Genomic DNA, 19,652 nt, shown 5'->3' with positions numbered 1-19,652 from the left:
TGCGGTGCAAGTATATTTGCTAGTTTCAGCCGGATGCAGTTCTCATTTTCCCATCCTGCGCCACGTTGTTTAAATAGCAAATCCATTTGCACCTATTTGTGTGCCCATGGGCACTAATGCTATTTCATGCGTTCCAACTTATTTACACTGTTAAAGAGTTGGATGTATGTCTGAGTATTTCTGTGCCAAGGACACTCCTTTAGGGTTCGTATAAGTCTATGAAAGTTTTTTTTTTGGCCCTGTATGATGTCATAAAGGGCAGAATTCCTTGTATGGGCACTTCTCCCGGAAGAGTGCGCACATCAACCAGAGAGAGAACGAGAGCAGCCCCTCTACGTGCTTCATTCGAGTTACGGAAGTCGTCAGCAGCACTGCACAGAACTTGCTTGAGAAGAATATGTCAATTTGTTTTTAAACCACGAAACCAACAATGTCTCCAAAGATTGTTTCTGGTTGTGAGGGAAAGATAAACTTGTTCAGCTTCCCGAAGAACCCAGTGTTAAGGGAACAGTGGATGCAGTGTGTTTCTCTGGGACAGCAATGGAGATGCTTACGTGTGTTTGTTTGTTCCCAACATTTTTTGTGGCGAATGTTTTAAAAACTAATAAAATAACATTTAAGTCAATTAAGTTTTTGTTCCTGTTTTATGAATGAAAGTGATAATGTTTGAAACGGCATCAATAATTAAATGACGGCAGAATTCGGCAGTTAGCCGAACTGCTCTAATACTGCTCTAATACAACATTTATGAACAACAACATCTAAATGTTACCTCAACTGAGCAGATTAAATTCATTATCCATTTCAAGATACATCAACAGAAACTACGCACTCAATTGAAACTACTTTTTTATGAAAATTCTGGTGCGTGATTGAGAAATCATTAACAAATCCATCACCTGAACTAACAGCAGAGTGAACTAAAGCTACACACGTCACTCCCAAACAAGCTCTGAGCGCGAGCAGACGCTTGCATGTGTACATGCTGACAGTTGAGGTAATTGAAGAGGGCTGAGGCAGTAAAATATTACCAGACTTAAGCACTTACACACAAACGCCTCATCCGACAGCCTCTGCAAGGCAAATTAGCAATTATGTATGTCCCTCAACTAATTGAAGCCTGGAGAATAAACCACAACATGATTAGCATAAGAACACCTAGGCTCTGTGAAGGGTTGAGAGAGTTACAGTACACACACTAATGACTGCTGATTGAGAGGGAGGATGAGGGATAAAAACAAACCCTGAACCAGTCTCTACCCAGCCACCTTCAAATTCTGTGTGAATGTGATTCTGCACAACAGCTAAACTAAAATATGCTTTATCCCACAGAATCAGATGCAGCATAAACTGTGGCATCATCAAACATGATCACGATTCATTTTTCACCACATTGCACCAATATTTGACCCTTTTATTAACATTGCAATTCAGTAACTAAAAAAGCAAATAATTTAAATAAGCAGATAATTAAAATAAGCAACAAGCAGATGGCACTGAGCATGGTAGCTGTGTTGTTAACTCCATGTAAACTCTTTTGTATGTTTTACTTGTTATTTTGTTGTTCTACGTGTCGGATGTTGTTAGTTTAACTGTCTACGATAGACACACAATTTTAAACATTTCATATGCTTCTGTGTTGACCATTCTGGAGGAAATTTACAGCGATCATTATCACAGCGGTTTACATTCCCCCTCAAGCCAACACAGACCAGGTACTCAAGGAAATGCATGGGAATATAAGTGTGCAAGAAACCGCGTACCCAGATGCGCCATTTATTGTTTAAACTTTAACAAAGCCAACTTCAGAACAATAGCTCCAAAATATTTTCAACACATTCACCATCAACATGTGTGGTGATCGTGTACTGGATCACTGCTACTCTCCTTTCTGGAACGCCTACAAATCTCTCCCAACCTTTAGGAAAATGGGATCACTCTTCCATTCTGCTCCTGCCTGCTTATAGGCAGAAACTGAAACGGGAAGCACCCGTCCTCAGGACAATTCAATGCTGGTCAGACCAATCGGATGCTATACTACAGGACTGTTTTGATCACGTGGACTGGGACATGTTCCAGGCAGCGTCTGATGATGACATAGAGGCATACTTAGAAACTGTAACTTGTTTCATCAGGAAGTGTGTAGATGATGTAGTGCCGACAAAAACAATCCGCATCTACCCCAACCAAAAACCATGGATTAACAGCAATGTTCGATGTTTGTGGATTAAAGCTCAGCATTTAACACCATAGTGCCTGACACACTTGTTGCGATGCTCCAGGGATAGCTTTTTCCCTCAGGCGATCAGACTGCATTTTAACTCCAACACAGTGGACCATATGTACATACTGCACTAAATACAACCTTGTATCTGCTACCACTGGATACCATCCAGTTCACATCCATTACATTTTGCATATCCAATTCATATATAATCTGTTGCACATTCACATATATTATGTCAATCTATGTCTACATAATGCTTACATACTGTGTATAATTGTGTATTGCTAACTGTAAGTATGTCTAATAGTACACTGTGTGTAGTATACGTATGTGTATATTGCACATTGTCATCTGTGTAAGTCTGTATGTCTATATTTCAATTGTTTCATCACTTTCTGGAGCATGCTCCTAAGAATATCACTCACCAAGGCACATGTGCTGTGGTGATGTGACAATAAAAGTGATTTGATTTGAGCTCACGGACACACACACACACACCAACAAGGCCTTGTCCGCTAAAACCAATGTGACAAAGAAGTGCACTTAATTGTACTGAATGAAAACTTTAAACATTTTAAATTTGAAAAGTATGTATAAAAAAAATGTGCTTGCACTTACCATGTAAGTGTACTTAAAGAGAGGAATTTCATGACACACTCGAATACTCAAAAGTAACTACAAATTCTGTACATTTAAATCATATATATATATATTACTATAGTAATTTTTTAATACTAAATACTACACTTGCGTGTTCATCTTTTTCACAAGGGTAGTAAAGGGTCAGTTTTGATGATATATTTAAATATATTTATGCTGCCTCAGTATCACATTACAACATATAAATCACATCATATCATATGCAAACAAATATGCACCGGGTTACTTTAACAATTTAGTCTTATGTCAGTTACGAGCTGACACACTTTTGTTAGTTAGTGTACCTCATATTGTGTGATCAGACCATTGGGCTCCAGCGGCTCCTCCCACTTCAGAAAGATCATATCGTCCAATGGGGTGAAGGTTAAAGATTCAGGTGCAATGCCTCCTGGGACTGTAGGAAACAAGAGAAAAGAGTCAGAGAACGGTCAGATCCATCTTCCTAAACACAGAGTATCAGACAGAGCTGAGAAGAAGGTCGAGATGCCACAGGTGGAGGTGAAGCGACAACTTTAAAGACTATATGAGAGGGGAAAAGAGTGAGAACCGAGGTTAGACGGACCACAGACCCTTCTCATATCTGAACGCAGCGGCAGAGGCCACCACAGACGATTTGTCTTCTTTACCAACACAACATGTGGAAGAATATAGGGCAGATTGCAAAAAAGCGAGAGAGAGAGAGAGAGAGAGAGAGAGAGAGAAAGAGAGAGTGAGAGAGAGAGAGAAAGCACATCTTGGTGCTAGACTCATTTTTTTAAGAGAGAAAAAGGAATCTCCATCCAGGCCACAGTGATCCATCATGGCTACAGGCTGAAGTCATCTCATTAGGGCTCAGTGTGTATGAAAGTTGGGGAAACTTAGGCGATAGTTTATACTATGACCTATGGGAAGACTGACACGTATTCAAATGCAGAGGCATGGATAGTGTTGAGAAAACAGGGCAGAAGGGGTGGAGGCTTAACAGTTCAGACGGGGTGCTAAAAACGAAATAAATTGAGAGAAAGTCATAAATACCTAAGCTTCAGCTAAGCATTTAAATTCAGTGTTTTTATTATTATTATTATTATTATTATTATTATTATTATTTATACATATATCAGCTTCAATAAAGGCATTTTTTACAGTTTTTTTTTTTTTTGGTGGTATTAAATTTCTCATATGCCAGTAATATAATTAATGCCAACTGCCAAATATGAAACTTACAAATTAATACAATTTATGAACGCACGTAGAAAATATATTTTGTTATTATTTTATTTATTCATTTTTATTTATTTTTGTACAGATTCTATTTAAATAATTTTACCATTAAGTGTCAATCACTCTCAATGCCAACTGACAGAACAGTTTTTATTATTATATATATATTTTTTACAGTAAAAAGTGCAGAAAATGCATAAAACTATTTCCACATAAGCTATTTTTTTAAGACTTGCTACTCTTTGTGACGACAGATTCCTCTCCATCCAGGGTTGTGTTTCAGTGTAAATGGACCAAAACAGAGACTTTTGAAAATGATGGTATGGCTGCCCACATTCGTATTTGTAACGGAGTATCCTTGATGACAATAAAACAATAGCATCATGCACATTGTTGTACCCAGAGCCATCTAATGTCAACGTCACAATCACATCACAGCATTAGCTGGTGAGGCAACTGGAGGCGGCCGAAACAAACCAGCACAGAGTCAGCTACATAAGGAGCTTAAAATGTCATCTTATTGCTGTTGTGTTATGTCAGAATCGATGGAGTACAGGCTCCAATTTAAATTGTATTGCATACAAGCTTCTATTGCCAGAGAGAGAGAAAAAAAACCCTCTGTAATAAAACGATCAGACTGGACTGAAACACTCATCAAAAATGCTTGCCTTTGCAATGCGCACTTCATATCAGTTAGGGTTAAATAAACAGTTGTCTTTGTTAGTATTGATTATGGTTTGGTCACATGTCTACAGATTTCTCATTCATGCCCACCTAATCAGGCATTGAGGAACAAGGCAACTGATAAACAGAGGCTAAACATAAAGGAAACGTTTGTGTCGTCTCACTTTCTACAATCGCAATGGTAGAGAGAGAGAAGAGTGAAGGCCCATGGGATGTGTCAGGTGTGTGTTCAAGTAGTTGCATTTGCTTACAATTGCCACTGTTTGCAGTACATACAGTAGTTAAAGCATCTAAAGATTAATATGTCCTCAGTTTCAATTTACTATACACTTGGTTATTCTGGTACGTGTGTCAAGTCACTCCTGTCAGATCCATTGTGTGAGTACGAGTCGGCCAATCTGGTTCCTTTCAGTTAAAGTTAACATTTTCAAATAACAATTGTGGTCCCTGGCAGTGAGTGACTTTACATATTAAGATAAAATAGATTTTTTTTCTCCAGTCATTGTTGAAAAACAAGCAAACAAAACCTGTTAGCTAGCATTAGTAATGCAGTCAGGGGAATCTCTCTGCCTCCACCTAAGCTCCGCAAATATAGATGAGGATCGTTTTCATTTTAAAACGTCGTTATAAACAGGGCTTGAAATGCTAATGCGCAATGTACCTAAGAGCGCCTAATGCCACCACTAACTATATGTTTTTATTTTATTTATTTTTTTATGTGGCACATATGAATATGAATATGAAACATAGCACACATGACACAGCTCTCAGACAAACTAATTTCAATGCATGGTTGCAATTAAGGACGTATTGTCTATTATTTTTCCTCTTTTGTTTTTATTATTATTATTGTTGTTGTTGTTGTTTGATATTTATTTATATTACCCGTGATATCAAATGAGAGTGAGCAAGCGTCACCTTCCAGATGTTGCATGTGTTCTATAGCTGAAACTAGGCGGCCACAAACATGCCACGAAGGTAGAGTACAGAAAGAGAAGATCACCCATTAGTCTTAATGTCTTATTTTGCAAATCTTATTTTTGATATTTTACACTTAATCCACCCCATACATAAACTTAATACCTTACTAACTATTAATAAGCAGCGAATTAGGAGTTTTGCAGTTTTTGTTGTTGCCAGTTATAATTGTGATTTTAATTACTATGTAATAACTATGTACTAAGCCGTAGCCAGCTCTGAGGTCAAAAATAATTCAAAAATAAAATATGTTTTCTGAATGACAATTCACTGTTAGACAAACACACACACAGACAACGTGCTAGAATTTTTTATTTTCCATGATGTGAAGATGGAGAACTATACATGTTGCTGTGAGACGCTGGTAAAGTGAACAATGCTTGAAAGAGTTGAGAAAGAAGGTGGGGGTTCAGCCTCCGACATGTTTCTAGATTCAGCTATTATAATCATCTTTGGCCTTGTATTTTCATCTTAATTTGACACTTTAGAAATTGAAAAAAGTGGGATGTTGAAGTTTAGTTAGAGCACTATCTTAATCCTATCTTATGTGCAAAATATTTCAACAAATGTTGATTTATTTTTCATTATCTGTCAGAAACATCATCAACACCATCAAAAACAGTAGCATTTAACACTAGTACACAAATCTCTAGAACAATTAAGTTACAGAATTAAATGAAATATGCAAACGCTGGCCATGAAGAAATCTATGCAATTTCCCAACCTGTCCTCCAACCAATACGCTCGTATAGGTCGTTTGTCCAAATTCCTGAAATAGGACCCATCAGAGCGTATACTACAATTGCGCCCCTATCGGCAAAAGGTCGTTTTCATATTAATGTTTTGTACTCTTTTATTTGCACTCTGGTTTGTGTTTCCTGTAGCTCAGTTGGCAGATTATTGTGTTATACCTTGATATGTTTAGGGAATTTAAGGAATTTAAGGAATTTAGGGAAGTCGTGGCCTAATGGTTAGAGAGTCGGACTCCCAATCGAAAGGTTGTGAGTTTGAGTCCCGGGCCGGCAGGAATTGTGGGTGGGGGGAGTGCATGTACAGTTCTCTCTCCACCTTCAATACCACGACTTAGGTGCCCTTGAGCAAGGCATCGAACCCCCAACTGCTCCCCGGGCGCCGCAGCATAAATGGCTGCCCACTGCTCCGGGTGTGTGTTCACAGTGTGTGTGTGTGTTCACTGCTCTGTGTGTGTGCATTTCGGATGGGTTAAATGCAGAGCACAAATTCTGAGTATGGGTCACCATACTTGGCTGAATGTCACTTCACTTCACTTTATATGTAATCATGCTGTCATGGGTTCGATCCCAGGGAACGGATGTGCATGAAAATGTATATGCTCAATAAATCATAATTTAGCATGTCTGTGAGGGTTAGGTTTAGGGGTAGGTAAAATATGTAGGAAATACTGTAAAAAGCCCACACATTGCATTTAAATAAACGTGCATTTTGATTGGTAATGACGTTATATGTCATTTCATGACGACAGACGCAACGCGATACTGTCATTATTTTTACGCCTGCTAGAGGCTTTATAACTTTAAAACGTAAATATAGATTGTAATAAATGCTTGCACAAACGACATATATGGTCGTTTTTTGTTGGAGGACAGGCTCCAATTTCCTTGAGTATAGCAGTTATACTTTCACAAAGTCGAGCTAAAAACATTACTAAGAGAACTAGACAGTGTTACCATCTATATAGCAGTGCTTAATATTTAAATCTATAACAGTAATAAGTATTGTTGTATGAATAATAAACAAATGATAGAATTACATTTAAAGTTTTAAGTGTATGAGTTGTATTTGTAGGTGTTATTATAGTACAATTCTAATGATCATTATGGTCCTGTCAATATGAAAAGAGTCAATTTCCTTTAACAGAACAGACGCTGGTGCCGCTTTTTTCACACTGCTTCACAATTTCCTTCAAAGTTCAACTTAGAGTCAATGATGGTCCCAAGGTATTTGTAAGATTGCACAGATTCTATTTTCTGACTTTTAATAGATGTAACTTGTTTCCTAAAATCAACAATCATATATTTTGTCTTAGATAAGTTTAAATGTTGGTAGGACTCCTCACACCACTTTAGTCATCAATAATCGGCCCATGGCCGGTCTTATTGCCCTGAAGCTTACTAACAATAACAGTGTCATCTGCATACTTTAAAATGTTCCTGTTTTCCCACTTACTCTGACACAAATTTGTGTAGAGAATAAGTAATAAAGGTGAAACTCAAGCACATCCTTGTGGGGAGCCCATAGAGGAACAAACTTGGTCAGAAAGGGTTCCATTTACCCTTAAAGTCCACATGAAATCAAAATTGACTATATTTACTTTGTTCGCCTAAATTGATCGTTTTGTGCTGAACAATTCATCCATGCGAGTCAATCCACACAAAAAAAAATTTTGGCTTCATAATCTTTAATCAAAATCTGAAAATGTCCCTCCCTTCTGCATTGGAGGACCTTCACTAATGACGTAGGCTTGAAGAAATTGGTGTCTGCTTAATCTGTAACCACGCCCCTCCAACTGACAGTAGACAGGCTGCCTGTGTGTTTGCGATTATTGACAGCGCGTGAAAGGAGAGATGGCGAGGAGGTGCATTTTTGGTTGTGGAACTCACGGAACACTTTTGCCTTTCCCTAAAAGTCCCTCGTTACGGTTTTATAATTACAATTAGTGTTACCATTGGGACACATCGAGATGCTCCCGAGTGTGAACTTGCTCCTGAGCCGCCACATCCAGGTGAGGTGACCATTTGAACTCTCCGCAACGGCTCAAACATGTAAGGTCTGATTCCCGTGACGAAACTATCCTCTGTGTGTTCCTGTTCTTCATCTTCCTCCTCCTCCTGCTGCAAACTAAATTGCGGTGATTCAGGTGGCGAGTAATCCCCAACAACCGATTGTAAACTTGCGTTTAGATCTGCCTCCATTTTTTGAATTAAACACCTACTTATCTAGATCCAATCAGGTGCTAGTTGGAAAATAAGCCACGCCCACTATTTTCCTCATTTATTATTCCGTTTCTCTCGGAAATACATCACAACACTGGAGAAAAGTCGTTTCCCTTCCCTTCCGTTTCACGGGGACTTTAATATCTGTGTCCTATTAGTTAAGAAATAAAGAATCCAGCCCACAATGTTGTTACTCAATGTAAACGGTTCTATAAGCCTATTAATTAGAACAAGGGGTTGGATTGTGATAAAAGCAGATGAAAAATCAACGAATAAAAGTCTACCATGAGACCCATTACAAGTGTTTGGCAAATAAATTCATCAACGTAACTGTAGAGTTCTCTACTCCTCTATGTGGCCTATAAGCAAATTGCATAGGGTCAAGTGTATGTTCAGTTTTCCTTCTAATTTCTTCCCTTACCAGTTTTTCAAGAGATGAACTCTATTTTTACTGAAGATCCAGATCGCCTCAGTAAAAACTTGGTTCTTTGTTCACTTCATACCTGTCACACTCACACACATCACAAGGACTTTGTTTTCAGTTTGCAGCATCTTCCCTAAGTATTTGTTGTCATGGTTGTTAATTTGTGTCATTCTGTTCCAGCTGTGCACATCTTATTGACTTCAGTATTTAGCTTCATGCCTTTCACGCCTTGGATGTCGGGTATTGTTTACACATTGGTTGGATGCTCTGGTAACACTTTATTTTACTTTATTTTTTTAAGGACCAATTATCACTATTAACCCCATATGTCCTCCAACCAATGCAGCCACATAGGTAATTTGTCCATATCCCTGAAACACGACCCATCAGAGCATAAATTACAATTGTGCCCCTATCGGCAACAGGAAACTTTCATATTATATAGCTCAGTTGGTAGAGCATCGCGTTACATGACAATATGCAATCATGAGATCATGGGTTCGATCCCAGAAAATGCACATGCTCATAAAATGTATATGCAGTATAAATCACGATTTTGTATGATTTCTGTGAGGTTAGGTTAGGTGTGGTTATTTGTACAAATTAATATGAATTAGCTACTTAGTAAAATATATACAAATTGCTGTGAAATCAGGTTGGACCATGTAAAAAAAAAATCAATGAACTGTATTTTGATTGGTTATGACAGTCATATGTTATTTCATGATGACAGCTGCAACACGACACTATCATTATTTTTACGCCCGCTAGAGGACGACCTAGGGTTGTTTTTTGTTGGAGGAAAGTCTGAATTAACTAGTTGCTTATTAGCATGCATATTACGTGCATATTGGCTATTCATTAATATTTATAAAGCACATATTATTGTCTTATTCTGCATGATAATATTTTAGATCCTGAAATCGTACCCCATACTTAAACTTACCAACTGCCTTACTAACTATTAATACACAGCAAATTAAGAGATTATTGAGGGAAAACTCTTAGTTAATAGTGAATATGTGGTCCCTAATCTAATGTGTTACTGATACTCTTCTTTCCGCTTGGATCTGATCTGATTTATTAAAGCCTGTTTGGAATTATCTTTATCTCCATTGTCCTACTTACTTGTTACAACCTTAGTATCATGACAATACTTTGGATTTTTTTCCAAACAAGGCACAGTTTGATGCAGGATTTTCAGAAAGATTAAAACTAAAAGATGATGCTGTGCGACTATATGGGACGTGACAGTAATGTCGTATCACACAAGTGTGAGTAACGGTTGTATTGTGTGCTCACTATTGCTTTGTTTGATGTGTACTGAGTATTTATGTGTTTTTGACCTAAAACACTCACATGCTGAACATGGGAAATGATGCATATGTTATTTTATAAATGCTGCATATAGTTGGGTTTATGCAGTTTACACCAATATTAACACTTTTTTTTAAGGGATATTTAATTTTTTACAGTAAAAAAAAAAATTGTACTGAGGCCAAAAGAAAATCTCTTCTAAACAGCTGACGTGAGTTGTTTTTTTAGGGTTTCTGACAGTGCTGGAGTTGGCAGAAGACTGCTGATGCTGCACGACGTGCTGCGATAAAGTTAACATTCACTAGTACAGTAGTACAAATGAGTAGTCGTCCAATACCATTCAGTATCAAACCAAAAATTGCTACTTTTTCATGCATTTCCTATCCCTGTACAGACACATGAAAAGGTTGAAAAGAAGAGAGTTTTTATATCCCTGCTTCTCATTTCTTACCTCTCTTATTCTGCAAGCATGCTGACTACCAGTAATTTAACATTACTTGCAGAATTAATTCATTCATTTACTTCAGTTCTTGAGGTTGTTTCCAATTAGCCAAACACATCAAACACAAACAAGCTCTGTCGCTGTACCAAACACATGAATAAATGAACAGAAAAGATGTTTTTAATTTCAGAAAATGATAAATGGAGAGCATTCATTCTGAGCCATCTTCATTTTCAGATGGAGAGGTTTTCGCTTGACCTCTGAGGGTTTCTTCTTAATGCATTTGCATGAGAATGCAAACACGCACCGCCTGACACACGATGAAAAAAAAATAAAAAAATAAAAAATAAGCAAAACAAATTTTATTACATTTTGCTGGTGGCCTTAGCTCATTAATTTTTCATATACTTCCATTTAAAAGTATGATCTTTCATTTAATTATGTTGAAGCTTGGTGTTCTGTGAGTCAATATTTGTGTTGTTGCTAAAATTGGGCTTTGAGCACTGCGGGCAAACTGGGCTTTGCTGTGGTTGCCACATAATAATTGCTCAGATAAATACAGGCTTTTTCAAAGATGGATGGCTTGTGGCTAGTGACCCGTGCAAAAAAAAAAAAAAAACACCTCTGGGTACATGAAAGTTTTCAAACTCTGAAAGATGAACAACATGAGGATACGAAGTTTAATAATGCGACTCTTCATCAGAAGTGAAAATACTTGTGCAGAATAAACTGATTATGCCTCTTACTGAGCTGTTTGGGGGTTTGTTCTAAAGAAAAAGGTTCTTAAACACTAATAGATCAAATGTGTTGTGTTGAGTTTACAAAAACAGTCCTTGAAGTGAAAATGCTGATGCATTCAATCAAGAGAATATGGTCTCATTATGTCTGTGAATGTATCTGCACAAGGTCTGTTCATTTAGTGCTTGATTTAATAATGATAATGTTCCCCCGCATGCTAAAATGTGGTTTTCGTAGTTGAAATGTCTGAATTCTTGATCATGGGACTTGAATTACACAAATTCTTACTAAATCAAGGAGTGATGAGTGAAAATGGTATTTAGCTGAAGTGTGGATATGATGATGGAGTGTTGATGCTTTTACGGTTCATATTTCAGCACATCAAAAAAAAAAAATTATATTTAGCTTAAAACCATTATGATTTTAAAAGCACCATAATGCAAAACAGTCTGGTTACACTTTACTTGACATATAAAGAATTTTAAAGGTATTCATAACATACATTATAATGCATAATGGTCAGGGTTGCCTACAATGTTTCATTTAACAAAGGAACCAGAAACAAGCATGTAGCAATGGGGTATAGATGTTTAAGACACGACAACAAAACTTCATAAATAAAAACATGAATACTCACTGTCCTCCTCCGTCTGAAAGGTCACCTCTCGGCTCTCCTTCTTGCCCTCAGGATTGGCCAGCGCCAGCCTCACATGAACAGCATGGAATGGAGGCAGGTCCCGAAGCGTGAAGCGGGAGGTGTTCCGATCCACCGACAGACATTCCCTCACTGTGGCGTTATTCCCGCCGGCTCCGCCCCCAGCAGCCGTGGAGTAGCGGTAGCAGAGCGACAGGGAGTATGTATGGCAGCGCGTCAGGTTGTAGCCGACCGGCTCCCACTGCAGCAGCAGCTGACGGGACTGAATCTCAGACGCTGTCAGTCCTCTGAGGGGACGCATGGGCTCTGAGGAGAGAGAAGAGACACTGAGTTAAACACATTTCATATTTTCACTTGAGTTTGAAAGTGAAAGTGACGTGATATACAGTCAAGTATGGATGGTGACCCATACTCAGAATCCATGCTCTGCATTTAAATCGTCCAAAGTGCACACACTCATCCAACGTGAACACACACCCGGAGCAGTGGGCAGCCATTTATGTTGCGGCACCCGGGGAGCAGTGGGGGGGTTTGGTGCCTTGCTCAAGGGCACCTCAGTCGTGGTATTGAGGGTGGAGAGAGGACCGTGCATTCACTCCCCCCACCTACAATTCCTGCCGGCCCGGGACTCAAACTCATAACCTTTGGATTACAAGTCAGACTCTCTAACCATTAGGCCACGACTTCCCCTTTTCCCTGATATCATATTGCTAAGCTATAATAGCACAATACTCTGATAAGCCTAAAACAAATATAAAACGATGCGGGAGAATAATTAGGGTGTGATCACACTAGGCAATCTTAACCATGCCAGATCACGTTTGACCCCCAAAGCCTGGTTCGTATGACTAGTGTGATCAGCAGTCCCTGGCTCATTTAGAAGAGATGGACAAGAGCTCGGTTCAGTTATATATAGATCAGTGAAGTGTGAGCGCTAACCACGCCAGAGTGCAGATCTTCTGATACGTGCTGCATGATTGTGTGAATATTTATGAGCCCCAAAAGAGAAATAAAACAAATAAAAAAGCGAATAAAAGCCAGTGAGCAACAGACTTTCATAATTATAAAAAACTTTGTTAACGCTCAATAACATAACATAACATAACATAACATCTGTATAATCAATTAATGTGTTAACACGATAATAATGCGTTAACTTTTTTCCAGTATATATATATATATATATATATATCTATCTGAACAGAACAATTCATGGCCTGACAGATGGATGGAGCTGGAGAGAGAACAGCTGACTCTGACTAACACACGTATGAACCCTAAAGCAGTGAGAGACCGAGGTGTTAAAGTACATTTCATGGGTAAATCAAAGAGTGCTCATTCCATATAAATTAGCATTTAACGAAGCTCTGCATCCTCTCTCTCAGTGCAGATGCGATTAGGGCTGCTATGAGTTAATTGCAGGTGTCATGTGTGAAGGCAGGGGTCCTGGTCTGTCTTTCCTGTCACTTAAATTCCCTCTCTCTCAATCTGATGAGTGTTTCATCCCAGAGACAGACAGGCAGGAGATGAGCCCAGTGAGTCCTGCGTGTCTGTAAAAATAAAAGCACTTGGCAATACAAATGCACACTGATGAGTAAACATTGTCATTATATTTTAAAACTGAAAACATAAATATGAAAAAGAGGTTCTGCCAAAATATCTCAAGTTCATTTTTCACATTTTAAGATTGTAAGACTAAGAAGCAATCTGGTAACACTTTATGGATAATGCATAAATGTATTCATAATGATGTTATATTGCATTGCATCTTTTCCTAAATAACTGCTACCAAGGTTTAAATGCATTGTAATATTTGCAGATTCCTTGTTACCCTTGATCTGGCTTGTTTGACGTGTTTTACTGCATTTGGCTTTCTGAAGGTGTAACAATAGCAAGATATTATGATGTTTTATAAGTGTGGTTACAATTATTCATGAGTTTATACAATGCATTAAAACTACTTGTGGTCACACTTGGGACCTATTCTTCCTATTAACTGTCTATTAACTACAACTTTTGCCTCAATAAGCTTCGATTTTGCTTCTTATAAATAGTTAATAAGGTAGTTGTTAAGTTTAGGTATGTGGTATATTAAAGGATATAAAAATATGGTCATGCAGAATGAGAAAATTAATACGTGCTTCATAAGTAAAAATAAACAGTCAATAATAATATGCATGCTAATAAGCAACTAGTTAATAATGGCAATTGGTGTATATATATATATATATATATATATATATATATATATATATGTGTGTGTGTGTGTGTGTGTGTGTGTGTGTGTGTGTGTGTGTGTGTGTGTGTGTGTGTGTGTAAAGGTTGCAAAAAGGTAATTATTACAATATTGAATTAATAAATGAATGAATACAAATAATAATTCCAGTAATGAGTATTGAAAATGTGCAAAGTACATACAAATAAACAAACAAAAAACTAACTATTAAATCAGTTCATTTTGTGTAACAACAAAAGTAAAATTAATTATGGTAATGAACAATAAAGGGTGTTTTTTTGTATTATAGCTATGACAGTTTAGGGGTAGTTGTTGAAAATAATGTTGAATGCAAACACTATAAAAATAGACTTCTTTGTCCTCAGTGAAAGCATAATTCCTTATGTTTATTTCTTTTGATTTTGGGGGATGAAGTGTGTTTTCATGTTGACTCCTGGCTGCCTGAGACAGTCAGTGTCCAGTCAAGCCTGCAGACCTCTGCCCTCCCTCCGAGTCCTCCAGACAAATCAAGCTGATTACACTAATTAATGAGACACATCTACTGAAACTCCCACAGGCCTGATGAGGTACAAGTTGATTTTGAATATATCAAGCTTAGAATGATGTCTTAATATATTTTTTTTAATGTTAATTTAGCATATTTCTGATTTAATCAACATTTAGTAACACGTTCAATAAAGCCTGTAAATATAATATATGCTAAAAGTTATTCACAATCTATTAAAACATTAAAACAATTACATAAATGTTGATTTAAATAAAATAAAATAAAATAAATAATAAAATAAAATAAATAATAAAATAAAATAAAATAAAATAAAATAAAATAAAATAAAATAAAAGATGGAAGTTGAATTAGTTTGAACTGATGACACTACTCGGACACACAGAGTATGTACTTATGCAGTTTATGTGATAATAAGGTCATCTGTATGTTAACATAATGTACCTACATGAAAATAACTCTTTGAGTAGAGGGAAGGATATATTATAATATTAATATAAATTATAATATAAATATTCAAATAAATGCATATGAAATTATGCAGAGTAATACAGAAATACAGAGCAGTAATGCACCTTTAGTGTACATCTGCACCAAACCAGCCTCAACATCAGATACCAAAACTAAAGATGTCTGCCCATTAGCAACATGTGTGCGGTGTAAAGTTTGTTAAGGGACCATGTTCTTCTTCTGCTGGTGGTGACCAAGACGAATAGAGTCTCAGAGCACCTTCGACATTGATATATTACGAAGTCCAAAAGCAAGGTTACAACACAAGTGCAATTATACTACAGTTGTGTCCGTTTACTTCAACCAGACAAACAACACACGCTCCTCAGAGGACCAGAGAATGAAGCCAAAATCAGTGGATGATTTTCACTCATTTTAACTCTAAAACATTTTAATTCAACATTTAACAGCTGAGTATTGGGGAAGAAAAAGAGTCCGCTCACCGGCACACTTGGTTCTGCTGACCAGCGGGGGTCCAGGCGGGCCGGTCCCACCCTCTCCGGGCCGCGTGAGGAGAACACTGATGCGATACTCGGTATCCGGCTCCAGGTGCCAGACTTTATACGTCAGTGAGTTGACTCCATGAGTTTCGGACCAGGGAGAGTGGCTGGCCCGGTACACGATCTCTCTGCGGATCACCGGCCCGTCGCCCACTATAGAGTTAGTGTTGAGCTGGATGATCAGGTAGGTGGGGCCAGAGCGCAGCAGCTGGGGCGGAGCTATCGGTGTGGGCGGGACTACAACAGATTACAGCAAGAGAAGAAAGAAAGAAGCAAAAATAACTCACAATGAAATGTGCAACTTAATATGTTCAGATCAGACTAAAGTGATCAGGGAAATAGATGTCAGGTGATCAGAAAGATCTGCAGAGCAGCTGGTGCTACACATACAGACCACTCAAGGTTTGACAGACTTTACCACATTTAACCCTTTTGTCAACAAATCTTCTGTGTTTAGTATTAATAGTATTTCCAGCATACTGTGACTGGATTAACCAATAGGGTTGGGCCGATAAACGATGTCATCGTCCATCACCGATGGCTGATAGACATCACGATATTGCACCAGCATTCTCATTTTTCATTTTTTTGAATGCACGATCGTTTTTTAGTTTCACTATCACTTTCAAGATTCGCGACCGCATGTACTCTGTTTATACTATGGAGTGGGAGTACTTACTGCACACTTTACAAGATTATATGTTTGTCAGTGGTACTGAGGATCTGCAAATCTTTCCCCATCATCCTCAGTCATCTCTCCTTACACAGTGTCTACACCGGATGTGAAAGTTGTTGTGTGGCACCGCGCCGCCTCAGCTAAAGTTTGTGACAAAGCGACTGCTGAAAATCATTTGAAATTTGTGTCAGCACATCAAAAATAGAAGACAGCAGCAGTTAACTGTCAGGGATTTGTGGTGTCGCACCGCATTGAGTGTAGACAGATTATACAGAGTTCTACTGACTGATATTTATATAATGAATCTCTATTATAGATCAGTGGTTCTATAGCAGTTTCTGTGCTGCGCTGCTCGCATCCGATGTAGACACAGTGTTAGGAATCTTTAGTTGTTTTCCCTTACAAGGATTCACGCTTCGGCCACACCCCCTAACTACTAATATGGTAATATGTTAATAAACCGAACAGAGAGTTTTACTAACAACTGACAGTGTCATATTCAAACTAATGAAATTTGCATCCTGATTGCTCAGTGTTTTTCTAATCTCTCAAATGACGTGAATCATCATCTCTGTATGAAATGCTATCAGGATAACAGTATGACTGTGAAACCTTGAATTTCAATATTTCAATATACAAATCAAATATGAATAAAGCTAATGAAAGCACAGATGTAGATAAACATGCCTGAACACACACTCAAACTGCTTTCACAGGAGAGGTTTCTGCATCTCTCGCTTGCCTGCTGACAATTGGAAAGCCACTGGTCCCATTTAAGTGGCTTATTATGAGCTGCACCTAACAGAGCCTTTTTCTTCCAGTAGAGGCGGACGAGATGTTCCAAGACTTGACGAGCCTGTTATGTATTGCACGATATAAGGTACAACTGCAGGAACATCTTAGCTTGACAAATCTAGAAAGTGTACAAAAATGATGCCCATTTTCTGTGTTGAATCTAAAGCGGATCCTATAAACACTGACATTCAAACGTTACTGTTTTACTGCATTGTTATTCAAATAATATGACTCTTATGAACCAGTTCTTTGCAAAGAATATCTAAAAATATTCTATAATAAGAGTTATCAGTCTGAATCAGTCTAACGACTCGCTCACTCACTAATGCATGAGTTAAGCTAATCACAATCTGAAGTGGACTTGTGTGTTCGTATGGCAAGCAAGGTTTCATGCCGTTAAGTCTATTTTGACAGACAGGAAATTGCCTGAATTAAGAAGTACATGCAAAGCATCATGGATTGCTCCTGTTGCTCTTCTATTCATGTCTGCGTGATCACACTGTGACGCAAATACAGCACACTTCAGCAGCTAATAAAGGAAGTTAAAAAATAAACTCTTAAGCCACTGTGAAGTACCTAATTTACTTGTTCAAACAGAACACAGCAGCATTGATTACTCCTTTGTTTTGTGGACTTTCAGTGGCATTACCTCAGCTCCAGGAGAACCGTGACTCATTCGCTATTTCAATCACGCCACCATTGCGAGAACCACTTGTAGCGAGCGGAATCACTGCCAGGGCAATGACGAAGCAGCGTGTGGTCATTTGCATAACTGATTGCACTAGTAATTTGGTTATTTCCGGGTTAGATATGTCTCTGATTGGTGGATATGACCATAATCAGTCCGCCGGCTCTCTCTCGAGTGCTCTAGTCAGAGAGGTTACAACTCTCTCAGGCTTTCGGCGTTTGCTGAAGAGACGTGATGTTTCAGAGCATCAGCGAGGTGTGCTCAGGTGGTGGTGTTTTGATTGGGAGTTCAGAGGATAAGAAGAGTGCAGAACGTGCTGTGCTGTGAGAGACTAACCTGGCAATAGCAAAGAATAATGGCTGAAGTATGATATAATTTAAAGCGTTATGTCTGAGATGTATGGTTCCTTATTCTAGCTGAGACCCAGAGGGGCCAACTGGCACTGATTAAATATTTCATTTAAATCCGCTTGTCTTAAAGGGACAGTCCACCCAAAAATGAACATTCTCTCATCATTTACTCTCCCTCATGCCGTCCCAGCTGTATATGACTTTCTTACTTCAGATGAACACAAACAAAGGTTTTAGGAAAATATTCCATCTTTCTGCAAAAGAACTATGCAAAATAACCATGACGGTAATCTATGCGACTCCAGCTGATGAATCTTTTCAAACTATAAATCATTGCTTTCAGCCAACAGCATATGTGGGTTAATCAAGAGTGTTGTTTTAAATATCACAACAAATATTTGTCACACAAATCTATCATTTTATTGTTTCAGAAGACATTGATTAGGAAGTGTAATAAACAATAGCAGGCTATATAAATATTCCACAATTTAAATAACACATATTTGTAACATAATGAGACTGAGATTTATTTATTTATTTTTATGAGAATGAAATTTGGGGAATGTGCTAAAAAATGTTGTCTATTATATTTATTATAAATTAATATATAATAGTAAAAATATTTATTTTATTTTATTTATTTGTTTATTTTATTTTTTATTTTTTTTTTGCCAAGAAAGAGAGTTTGGAGTTTGCAGTCAAAAGACCTAGAATTGCTTCCCTGAAAAATAATTGCACACCTGAAAACAAGCGCCAACTAATAAGAATTAAACATCCAACAGCCTGCGGGATAGACTTATGTAACAAGTTTTAAGATATTGACCAAAACACAGTTGCAAAAAAACAAAAATAGAGCTGAAAGAAACACTGGTCATACCTCTGACGATTAGTTCAGCAAAGTTTGACACTGCAGCTCCGTACGTCGACTGAGTGAGGCATCGGTACAGATCCTGCTCTCCACGCTGGGCTCCGCCCACCTGAAACCATGCAACCAGTCGACGCTCGCCTACTGATGACGTCACTGAGTACGGCGACATCAGAACACCGTTACGCCTCTGAAACAGAGAGAGGGGTACGTGATACATAAGCAAAAAT

General features: G+C 38.0%; 1 protein-coding gene across 10 annotated transcripts in view; it reads right to left on the bottom strand.

The window, feature by feature from the left end:
- LOC132104528 (receptor-type tyrosine-protein phosphatase U-like) overlaps positions 1–19,652 on the bottom strand; it is a 281,009-nt gene that overhangs the window by 87,800 nt on the left and 173,557 nt on the right. For all 10 annotated transcript variants that reach the window (XM_059510078.1, XM_059510079.1, XM_059510070.1 and 7 more), the window contains exons 6-9: positions 19,435–19,612; positions 15,992–16,285; positions 12,280–12,603; positions 3,172–3,281 (exon numbers count right to left, since the gene is read on the bottom strand). In XM_059510078.1, coding sequence (XP_059366061.1) covers positions 3,172–3,281; positions 12,280–12,603; positions 15,992–16,285; positions 19,435–19,612 — 906 coding nt within the window. The remainder of the gene's footprint in view (positions 1–3,171; positions 3,282–12,279; positions 12,604–15,991; positions 16,286–19,434; positions 19,613–19,652) is intronic.

Source organism: Carassius carassius, chromosome 25, assembly GCF_963082965.1.
Source record: "Carassius carassius chromosome 25, fCarCar2.1, whole genome shotgun sequence".
NCBI classification, from domain to species: domain Eukaryota; kingdom Metazoa; phylum Chordata; class Actinopteri; order Cypriniformes; family Cyprinidae; genus Carassius; species Carassius carassius.
Note: the sequence above shows the minus strand (reverse complement) of the source record. Positions and strands in the feature narration are given on the sequence as shown.